Source organism: Saimiri boliviensis, chromosome 12, assembly GCF_048565385.1.
Source record: "Saimiri boliviensis isolate mSaiBol1 chromosome 12, mSaiBol1.pri, whole genome shotgun sequence".
Lineage (NCBI taxonomy): Eukaryota > Metazoa > Chordata > Mammalia > Primates > Cebidae > Saimiri > Saimiri boliviensis.
Window position 1 is genome coordinate 33,552,874 of NC_133460.1, and position 12,112 is coordinate 33,564,985.

Genomic DNA, 12,112 nt, shown 5'->3' on the forward strand with positions numbered 1-12,112 from the left:
TTCAGGTGGCCTAGATCCCTTTCCAGGAACATAAAAGAGTCCCCACCCCCAGCCTCACACCTCACGGCTGCCCACATCCTACTGCCTTTGAAATGTTAGCATCGATTTTTGTTTCTTCTCTCTCTCTCTTTTTTTTTTCCCACATTGACTTACTCATTTCAGGATTTCATTTCTGGCACCACATCTCCCCCCAGATAGCCAGAGCTTCTGAGCGCCAAGTTTTATAATTAAAATTCTGTCACATCCCCCGAAACGGTGGAAGTGATGCCACGAAGCCTCGCAGAAAAGATTTGTAAGCACTTCACCTAGTAATTTAAATATAATACTTCTGGCAGCATTCAATTTTGGGTGTTGTATTCTAATTTAAAGACGATTATTGAGCACGAATATCCTCTGCACCGTGTTCTGTTGTGGCTCCATGCTTCCTTTTGGCCATCTAGCTTGTCAACAAACGGCTAGACTGTGTGGCTGCAGAAGCCCACGTGGACAGTCCTGCCTTTGGGTATCACCAGGTCTCAGGCGTAATTAGTATAAATCAAAGCCCTCTAGACTATGACAGGAAAATGGTATGTGTGAACAGCAGCTTATTAAAATGACCTACTTAGTTTAAGAAAAATAGTATATCCACTTGCATGGTGACCTGGTTGCATTTTATAACAGATTTTATAACACTTCTCCTTCTTCCTCTCTCTTTTTTTTTAAAGAAAAGGAAGGGGAATGGAAAGGCCCATTCTACTTCATTCTGGGCACAGACCCACAGTTTGGGCTGATGAAGGCCTGGTCGACTGGGGACTGTGACAATGGTGGTGACGAATGGGGACAGGAGATCCGTCTAACTGAGCAAGCTGTCCAGGCCATCAACAAGCTGAACCCCAAACCCAAATTCTTCGTTCTGTGCGGCGACCTCATCCACGCCATGCCCGGTAAGACTCGGGTCATCGCTTGTGACCTTTTCTCTTTCAGCCAGTCATGACTGCATTTGGGCAGGAAAAAAAATATTTTGTTTCAAAGGCATCTTTGTTCAGTCATGGACCATTCTTTCGCTTCATGTTTGTTGCAGTATCATTGAACATCAGAAAGTGCACACTTACTTTATGTTTATAGTTTGGCGAGATTAATCACAGTAATTAGGCACAGCTACAGTTCTGATGATTTGAGCTTAATATGAAAAATGGAACAGATTCCCACACATCACCTTTCTGCATTTCCAGGGACAGACTTGAACTGCTTCCAGATACTCTATCCATAAATATAATCTTCTCTCCTCATTTCCTTTCTTCTTACACTTTTATTTCTCCCTTATTTGTTGGTGCTTTTTTGGTTGCAAGTGACAGAAATCCAACTTAAAATGGGATTCCTTGTTTTTTTTTTTTGAAGTATGTGTTGCCTCATGGGACTGTAAAGTCCCGGAGCAGACCTGGATTGCAGGTACAGCTGGATCTAGGAGCTCGGCTTGGTTATCAGGACTTGATCTATCTGTCACTCTGATCGGCCTTCTTCTGGCTTGACCTCATTCATATTCAGGCTCTCTCTAGCTCGTGGCTTCTGGGAGCTCTACATTTGTATCCTTTTGACAGAAACCACAACAGAAAGCAAGTGCCTTATTCTGGGTAGTCCAACGTCCCAGGCTGACTGGGCGCAGCGGCTCACTCCCGTAATTTCAGCACTTTGAGAGGCTAAGGAGGGCAGATCACTTGAGCTCAGGAGTTCGAGACCAGCCTTACCATCATGATGAAACCCCATCTCTACTAAAAATACAGAAATTAGCCTGGCGTGGTGGTGCATGTCTGTAGTCCCAGTGACTCAGGAGGCTAAGGCACAAGAATTGCTTGAACCCGGGATGTGGAGGTTGCAGTGCACCAACATTGTGCCACTGCACTCCAGCCTGGGTGAAGGAGTGAGACTCCATCTCAGAAAAACAAGCAAACAAAAAACAAAGTCCCAGGCTGACACCCCTCTAGCTCACATGGCCCCCCTCTACCAGGGTATGGGGTCAGCTTCACTGCAACCACATGGTCTAAAGAACAGGACAGTCTCACCCACAAAAAAGTGAGATGTTGGAAATGCAACAATGACAGATACCTTCTAGAACTCTCTCCCTTTTCATTTTGCCTATTGTGACGTCCTTCTCTCAGGCAAGGATATAGCCCAGCAAGCAGATATAAGCAAATGGAGAGTGTCCCTGTCCCTCAGGGAGGCAAGGGACCTTAGACCATTGCAGAAAACCCAGTAGTGGCTGTCGGTGTCTGTTTGGGGCTAGCTGTGCCTTGTAAACAAAGGCTGTGAGTCCCACGATGGTGTCTAACTGCTTTAGAAGCCGAGGTACCCGGTAGTAAGCCTGGGTGTATCAGTTCCTCCTCATCGTGACTCTTTTGTCTGGCAGCCCACTTATTCAGAATAAAACCCATAATGAAAACATGAAGATGGTCAGGCACGGTGGCTCACACCTGTAATACCAGAACTTTGGGAGGCCGAGGTGAATGGGTCACTTGAGATCAGGAGTTTGGGACCAGCCTGGCCAACATGGTGAAACCACGTCTCTACTAAAAATACAAAAATTAGCCAGTCGTGGTGTGCATGCCTGTAGTCCCAGCTACTCAGGAGGCTGAGGCAGGAGAATCGTGTGAACCTAGGAGGTGGAGGTTGCAGTGAGCTGAGATCGCACTGCTGCACTCCAGCCTGAGCGACAGTGAGACTGTCTCAAAAAAAAAAAAAAAAAAAAAAAGGAAAAAGAAAGAAAAAAATGTGAGAATGGAAAAGAGCAGCACAGAATTACTCCCTCCAAAGTCCGGAAAAGTGCAGGCAGCAAGGAGAACCCTCAGATCGCCCTTCATTCTCTGCTTCCTGGTATTTTACTCAAAGCCATGAATGTGGACATGCCCATGTCATTGATGCCTACCCAATAGAACACCGGGATGTCCTCCCTGGTGAAGCAGCCATTTTAGAAGGTGACAGGACAGGCAAAAGGGACATGAAGACAGTAGATAAAGACCTGAATTAGAATTCAAGTGGCTGGGACGCCAGCCCATATCTGCCACTGATGTACTGGGTGAGTGTGGACAGACCCCTCATCTTCTTAAGGTCTCTGGTTCTGAGCCAAGAGCCCATTGACACAGCAAGAATTTAAGCCCTCCAAGTCTGGAGCTATATAGTACAGGGACAAACAATTCCATGCTAGAGGGAACATCTTGGCAACTCAGCATAGGAACATGTTCACAATAATGGTCCTGAGTTCTATTCGGTTGAGAGGTAGACTCTTACCTGATTGTAAACTTGGCTACCCTTGGTGATTCTTGGCCAAGGGTTTCTGGATGCCCAGATTGTACAGTACTGAGAGAGTATAGAGTGCCTCAGCTTCTAAAGGAGTTAGAAATCATAGCAGCCCTTGCTGGGTGCAGTGGTTCATCCCTGTAATCCCAGCACTTTGGGAGGTCAAAGTAGGTGGATCACTTGAAGTCAGGAGTTCGAGACTAGCCTTGCCAACATGGAGAAACCCCATCTCTACTAAAAATAAAAAAAATCAGCCAGATGTGGTAGCATGTACCTGTAATCCGAGCTACTTGGAAGGCTGAAGCAGGAGAATCCCTTGAACTTAGGAGGGGGAGGTTGCAGTGAGCTGAGATCATGCCGTTGTACTCCAGCTTGGGCAATGGAATAAGACGTGGTTTCTATAAAAAAAAAAAAAAGAAGAAACCATAGCAGCCCTTAGAGTCAGTTTTGGGTAAAACAAGGAAATAGATTGACCAAACAGATGAATAGATTAATGCAACTTCCACATCGTCTGATTTGCAGTTTGCTGATTTCACTGGGGTCATATAGCCCTGTGTGTAAATCAGTTAGAGCTCTCACTCTGGTGGACTATACAGTAAGAAAACTTATTTTTTCTTAACTCCTTTTACTGTCATCCCTAAACTTCTGCTTTTACTGAACACATGAAAATAAGATTTCAGTTTAGGCATACCTATAATCTCAGTGCTTTGGGAGGCTGAGGTGGGAGGATCATTTGAGGCCAGGAGTTCGAGACCAGCCTGGGCAACATAGTGAGACCTTGTCCTGAAATTTTTTTTTTTAAATTAGCCAGGTGAGACCGGGTACGGTGGCTCATGCCTGTAATCACAGTACTTTGGGAGGCTGAGGCAGGTGGGTCACTTGAGGTCAGGAGCTTGAGACCAGCCTGACCAGTTTGAGGCCCACATGGTGAAACCCTATCTCTACTAAAAAGTACAAAAATTAGCTGGGCATAGTGGCAGTTGTCTGCAACCCCAGGAGGCTGAGGCACGAGAATAGCTTGAACTCCAGAGGCGGAGGTTGCAGTGAGCTGAGATTGCACCACTGCACTCCAGCCTGGGTGATAGAGTGTGAGACTCAGTCTCAAAAAAAAAAAAAAAAAAAAAAATTAGCCAGGCATGGTGTTGCATGCCTGTAGTCCCAACTACTAGGGAGGCTGAGGTGGGAGGATCACTTGAGTCCAGGAGTTTGAGGCTATAGTGAGCCATGATCATACCACTGCACTCTCCAGCCTCCAGACAACAGAGAGAGCCCCATCTCTTAAAAAAAAAGAGAGAAGAAAAGATTTAAAATTTTTCTGTTCAATGGTTTCTTCTCTTTGAAAACAGAATATTATGGGGCCCACTAGAATTATATAACATGTTTTTGTAGATGTTTATCAACTTGTTCTGAATTCTGTTAACGTATTCAGTCATATTTCAAAATCAGATTTAAAAAGATTTGCATGCAATTACATTGCTTTTTAAGTAACATATACCAAGCATACATTAAAAATTGTAAATTAAAAGATACGGTTTTTATGATCAACCCTGCCAGTTGGTCAAGACTTTGTAAATGTGAATTGGCAAACTTTTGAACGTGAATTTTATATACAGTACAACTCAAGCAGAATTTATAGTTTGTTCCGAAGTCTTGGATTGTTTTCTGGGGTTTTAATTGAACCAGTGAAAGCACTATTTTGAATATTGCGGTTTGAGATTAAACAGAGCCTTTTAAAACTGGTTACCATTTTCTAATGTGCAGTAAGTGTCTTCCCTCTCATTTAGCTCATATGGGTTAGACACGAGAAAGTTGCTTTGACTGCTTATCACATTCTTCATTATCAAATGCATATATTAATAGGCAAATAAAATCAGAAAGCATTCTTTTAGTTCTGCCATAAATAATATCTTGATCCTGGCCAGGTGTGTTGGCTCATGCCTGTAATCCCAGTACTTTGGGAGGCCAAGGTGGGTGGATCACCTGTAGTCAGGAGTTCAAGACCAGCATGGCCAACATGGTGAAATCCTGTCTCTACTAAAATACAAAACTTAGCCAGGTATGATGGTGCACACTTGTGATCCCACCTACTTGGGAGGCTGAGGCAGGAGAATTGCTTGAACCCAGAAGGTGGGGGTTGCAGTGAGCTGAGATTGCACCACTGCACTCCAGCCTGTGCAACAGAGCGAGATTCCCATCTCACAAAAAAAAAAAAAAAAAAAAAAAAAAAGAACGCAAGACAGGTGGATTTAAGTTGAAAATGGAGAAAGGCCGGGCACAGTGGCTCACGCCTGTAATCCCACCACTTTGGGAGGCCTAGATGGGCAGATATTTGAGGTCAGGAGTTTGAGACCAGCCTGGCCAACATGGTGAATCCCCGTCCCTACAAAATACAAAAATTAGCCTGGCATGGTGGTGTGGGCCTGTAATCTCAGCTACTTGGGAGGTTGAGGGAGGACATCGCTTGAACCCAGGAGGTGGAGATTGCAGTGAGCTGAGATTTCGCCACTGCATTCCAGCTTGAGCAACAGAACGAGACTCATTTCAAAAAAAAAAAAAAAAAACAGAAAATAGAGAAAAGAACTTACCGAGTCATTTTCTTCATGAAAGTAAAAATATGCTTTTCCATTATAACTATCCATTATAATATTTATTGTCCCACAACAATGTCTTGTGTACAAGCTAAGTACCAGTTACAATGCTAGATGCTACAGATGTAATAGTGAAAACAAGAGACCAGGTCATTCTGTGGAGTTAGAGTCTGGGGAGAGAAGCACAGAAACGTGATGGGAAGAGGAGTCTTTGGTGCCAAGTGCACAGGAAAAACCTTAAGAGATACAAGCTTGTTTCTCACGAAGTCCATTTAGTTTTAAAACACATTTTTGTTTTGCAAGCATCTTTTGAGTTATCTTGGTATTTTCTTCTAAAGCTTTGTTTTGGGGTAAGCCACATTATAAATATCAAGAGAAGATTTGTACAAGTATCAAGGCCCATTGATTTTCATCCTTCACTCTTAATTTAGGGTTACTCTTGTCAGTCCTACTGAAACTGAGGCATCGACCCACTGGTTTTGTCCCCAGGAGCCTTGTTAAATTTCAGCAATTACGTGTGAAGCTGACAAATCAGAACATGATAATACCATTAGGGTGCAAGAGATTCCTTTGAGCCTTTAGAACAGTTTGTTACTAACATACATGCCCATCCCTGTTTATTAAAAACTGCCATAGCCACACAAAAACAGTTCATACAGGATGAATTCTTCCCTTGTTATTAAGTCTCCTTGAAGAGTTCTTGTATTGACCTGCACTTGGGCATCTATTCCGTGACTTAGTTTCAGTTGATGATTTAGCCCTGGGAACTCTGATGTTCTGTAAGGGGAGGGAAGCCTGCTTTAGTATTTGTATTAGTCTGTTTTCACCCTGCTGATAAAGACACATTCGAGACTGCGTAATTTATAAACAAAAAGATACTTAATTACTTCATAGATCCATGTGGCTGGGGAGGCCTCATAATCATGGTGGAAGGTGAAAGGCACATCTTTTTTATTTATTTATTTTTTGAGATGGAATCTTGCTGTGTCACCCAGGCTGGAGTGCAGTGGCATGATACCGGCTCACTGCAGCCTCTGCCTCCCAGGTTCCAGTGATTCTCCTGCCTCAGCCTCCTGAGTAGCTGGGACTACAGGCGCACGCCACCACACCTGGCTAACTTTTGTATTTTTAGTAGAGACAGAGTTTTACTGTGAGGGTGGTGTCAATCTTCTGACCTCGTGATCCACCTGCCTTGACCTCCCAAAGTGTTGGGATTACAGGTGTGAGCCACCGTGCCTGGCCAAAGGCACATCTTAAATGGTGGCAGATGAGAGAAGAGAGCTTGTGCAGGAAAACCCCTTTATAAACCCATCAGATCGCTTGAGACTTATCCACAACCTTGAGAACGCCAGGAGAAAGACCCACCCCTGATTCAGTTACCTCCTACCAGCTCCCTTCCACAACATGTGGGAACTGGGGGAACTACAATTCAAGATGAGATCTGGGTGGGGCCACGGTGAAACCACATCAGTATTATTCCAAAGGATGGTATGTTAGTTTCCTGTTCCTGCTATCACAAATTGCCACCAACTTAGTGGAATCAAACGGTCCCGAGGTCAGAAGTCCAGCAAGAACCTGCAGTGGTGTTTTCCTTCTGGAGGTTCCAGCTTCTAGAGGCCAACTGCGTTTCTTGGCTCCTGCTCCTCCTTCCATCTTCAAAGCCAGCAGCATTGCACCTTTCCTCCTCTCTGACCTCTGCTCCATCCTCTCGTATTCCGTTACCCTCATTCTCCTGCCTTCCTCTTGTAAAGACCCTGCTGATGATATCAGGTCCATCCAGATAACCCAGGATAATCTTTCCATCTCAAGATCTTTAACATAATCCCATCTGCAAGTTTCCCTTTTGCCATAGAAGGTAGCATATTTGTAAGTTCCAGGAGTTAGGATGTCGAACATCTTTGGAGGGACATTGTTCAGTCTACTGCAGATGGCAGGGACTGAAATTCAGGGTCTGTTTTCTGCCAGGAACTGTGTTACTAGCTCATCTACTCATTACAGTCTTGCAAAGGAGGTGTCATTGCTGTTTCCATTTTAATTGATGGGGAAACTGGCTCAGAGCAGCGAATTGCTTTTCCCAAGACCACTCAGCTTGTAAACGGGGAACTCTTGTTCATCTGTTTCCAAACCTCATGTGCTTTATTCTGTAGCCTGGATGGTTAGACAGAGGGTGATGCCCAGAGCAGCAGATGGAGTTGTTAGAGTCTTAGAATCTCTGCCCTACCCAGACCTAGTGGATCCAAATCTGGATTTTAATACGATTCCCAGATGAGTCTGTGGACAGAGAGGTTCAAGAAGCACTTTTAGATTGAACATCCCTGGTCTGAAAATCCAAAAATGCTTCAAAATGTAAAACTTTTTGAGCACTGCCATAACACCACAGTAGAAAATTCTATACCTTTGGTCCCAAACATTTCGGGTAAGAGATACTCAACCTGTGACAGTGATGATGAGGATGATGGCAACGCTACAGGAAAAGTGCTCATAGATGACATGGTGAAAATGTGTCTTAGTCTGCTTTCTGTTGCTTATAACGGAATACTTGGTACTGGGTCTTTTATAAGAAATGAAATTTATTTCTTTCAGTTATGGAGCCTGAGAGGTCCAAGGTCAAAGGGCTGCATTGGCTGAGGGCCTTCTCGCTGCTGGGGACTCTCTGCAGAGTCTCAGAGTGGTGCAGAGCATCACAGGGGGAGGGGGCTGAGTCTGCTAACTCGAGTTTCTCCTCTTAAAAAGTCACCAGGCCAGGTGCAGTGACTCACATCTATAATCCCAGCACTTTGGGAGGCCAAGGCAGGTAGATCGCTTGAGCTCAGGAGTTCGAGACTAGCCTGGGCAACGTAATAAAACCCTGTCTGTACAAAAAATAGAAAATTATCCAGGCATGGTGGTTCATACCTGTAGTCCCAGCGGAGTCTCCACTCAGGAGACTGTGGTGACAGGTTGGCTAGAACCTGGGAGGCCAAGTCTTCAGTGAGCCATGATCATGCCACTGCACTCCCGCTTGGGTTCATTAATCCATGAATGGATTCATCTATTCATGAGGGCAGGGCCCTCATGATCCAGCTACCTCTTAAAAGCCCCACATCTCTACTGGGAACAGTGGCTCATGTCTGTAATCCCAGCACTTTGGGAGGGGGAGGCAGGTGTATCACAAGGTCAGGAGATTGAGACCATCCTGGCCAACATGGTGAAACCCTGTCTCTGCTAAAAATACAAAAAAACTAGCTGGGTGTGGTGGCTCACACCTGTAATCCCAGCTACTCGGGAGACTGAAGCAGAATTGCTTGTTCTGGGAAGCTAAGATTGCAGTGAGCTGAGATCATGCCATTGAACTCCAGTCTGGGTGACAGAGTGAGACTCCTTCTCAAGGAAAAAAAAAAAAAAAAAAAAAAAAAATCCCCACCTCTCAGTACTGCCACACTGGGGATTACATTTCAACATGAGTTTTGGAGGGCACAAATGTTTAAACTATAGCAATGTGTGAGGAGCTGTTGAAGGACTAGAGCAGCATGCATTCATAATAGTTGAAGAAATTGTGTCAGTTAATAAAAGAGACTTCTAAGACAAAAACCCTTGTTAATAAGGCAGATGACTCTGGAGGGACCTTTTTTTTTTTTTTAATATGAGACAGAGTCTCACTCTCTTACCTAGGCTGGAGTGTGGTGGCATGATCTTAGCTCACTGCAACCTCCGCCTCCTGGGTTCAAGTGATTCTCCTACATCAGTATCCTAAGTAGCTGGGATTACAGGCAACCTGCCACTGTACCTGGCTAATATTTGTAATTTCAGTAGAAGTGGGTTTTCGCCATGTTGGCCAGGCTGGTCTTGAACTCCTGACCTCAAGGGATCCACTTGCCTTGGCCTCCCAAAGTGCTGGGATTATAGGTGTGAGTCACGGTGCCAAGCCTGGAGGGAACATTTTTAAAAAGCCATCTAGCAGAATGCCTCCTCATCCCTGGCTGCCTCACTTTCTGGTCCCTCAACTGCTTCTGATGTTTCTTCTCACCTAAAAAAATAAACTACAGTACGCAGGAGCCTTTCGGTCAGAACTCAGCATTGTGGGTGGAAACTGCTGCCATCATCTGTTGCTGCTCCTGTAGAACAGCTGAGGCAGTTATTCTGATGATGCCATTGTGCTACTTAGTTTCCTTGGGCACATTATTTTATCACTGTGTTGATGGTGTGTCCTATTTCTTACTGTTAAGAAGTTTGGTGTGAATAAGTGTAATAAAATAATTGTTTTCCGGTAGCATGTAAATTCAGAGTCAGGAATCACGGTGATGCCAAACAACCACAGATTGTTCACCTGGGTGGCTGAGACAGGCACTTTTAATTTTGTTATTTATTTATTTTTATTATTTTTTGAGGCAGAGCCTCACTCTGTCACCTAGGCTAAGAGCACTGTCATGATCTCGGCACACTGCAACCTCCACCTCCTGGATTCAAGCAATTCTCATGCCTCAGACTCCTGAGTAGCTGGAAATACAGGTGTGTGCCTCCACATCTGGCTAATTTTTGGATTTTTAGTAGAGACAGGGTTTCACCATGTTGGCCAGGCTGGTCTCAAACTCCTGGTTGCAAGTGATCTGCTCACCTCAGCCTCCCAAAGCGTTGGGATTACCCGCATGAGCCACCACACTGAGTCACGGCCACTTTTTAATGTACTAAATGTCATCTCGTGTGTATGCAAGTGGTTTGTGAACATTCCTTTTAACTGGTAAAAATAATGGTTTATATCAAGAGAACCATTGTTCCTTTAGACTTACACATGCTCAGCATTTAAAGGGAAATGCTTTATGTTTGTAGGTTTTGTTTTGCTTTTTACACAACACTTTGAATAAAGCAGGATGACCTCTTCTTCTTACAGGACTTCCAGGATAGCCCTTTGATGTTCAGGAAAACAGCCACACATGTACACTTTAAAAGAGTCTTTATGTGGAACGTTTGGGAGAGCTATAATGGGTTCTTTCATTTGGGTGGTGCATTTGTATATAATCCCTTACCTACCATCTCAAAGTTCAGAAACCTCTGAAAACTAAGAGTTTTTTCTTAAGTTTGAAGCTAACTCAGCTGGTGGCAAAACTGCCTTCAAGCGACATGAGGCTATTTATGGTCTTTATTGATCCCAATATTTAGTAAGCATATTCATATGTTTTGCTAAAAAATATTACTGGGTTTCATTACGGGGCACTGCCTGAGTCCCAGCTCGAAGTGTTATTTAATATGTGATCTGTGCCCTGTCTTACCATTCTAAAGTTAGAAAAACTCGGAATTTCAAAGGAGATCTGGTCTGGGGGTTTGGGGTAAGAGCTTATGGATCTGCAAAGTTGATACTTTGGGATTTATAGATGAAGAAGCCTTTCATCACTAAAAGCAGAAGGCTTTTCTGATTTAATGTAGTTCCCAAGTTAACTTTAGCACATCCATTGCTCACTAACTGCATTTTCAAAAGTTAAAAGAGTCCCAGACATCGTATTTGAATTTTGGGGACCATTTCTGTTAAGACCAAAGAGAGTCAATATGAAAATGAAATTGAATTTAGAAATGATTCCAACAAATAGAGGAGAGGGAGCATGCCCAAAAGTGATATTTGCTATAGATAAAGCAAAATAATCCACTTAGGTAGAAAAGTCTTAACTTCAAGGTAAAGAAGGGCTGGACTTGTGTAGATACGGCTGCAGAAAGCTGGAGAGGAGAGGAAGCAAATCAGTAGAGTGTGGTTAAGAATGGGAGATGCTATGGGAATGTAAAGTAGAATTACTGATGAAAGGAGCTAGGCTTTTCTATCAGGAAACAGCCCCACTGAGACCTGAAAGGTTCTAATTCATCTAGTTTGGTAGCTATTCCCTTTAAATTAGATGTCAAGGGCTAGACCAAGGTCCCCATAAGAGTAGCCATGGCCAAATGACCATCAAGACTCTTTCCTCACTAGGAGATTTTTTTCTTTTTTGAGACACAGTCTTGTTCTGTTGCCCAGGCTGCAGTGCAGTGGCATGATCTCAGCTCAGCTCACTGCAACCTCTGTATCCCGGGTTCAAGCAGTTCTCCTGTCTCAGCCTCTCGAGTAGCTGCGATTACAGGCATGTACCACCATGCCCAACTAATTTTTGTATTTTTAGTAGAGATGGGTTTTCTCCATGTTGGCCAGGCTGGTCTCAATCTCCTGACCTCAGGTGATCCAGCTGCCTTGGCCTCCCAAAGTTCTGAGATTACAGATGTGAGCCACTATGCCTGACTCCCGCTGGGAGATTTCC

General features: G+C 44.1%; 1 protein-coding gene across 2 annotated transcripts in view; it reads left to right on the forward strand.

The window, feature by feature from the left end:
- CPPED1 (calcineurin like phosphoesterase domain containing 1) overlaps positions 1-12,112 on the forward strand; it is a 145,866-nt gene that overhangs the window by 22,432 nt on the left and 111,322 nt on the right. For both annotated transcript variants that reach the window (XM_010339398.2, XM_010339399.2), the window contains exon 2: positions 705-923. In XM_010339398.2, coding sequence (XP_010337700.1) covers positions 705-923 — 219 coding nt within the window. The remainder of the gene's footprint in view (positions 1-704; positions 924-12,112) is intronic.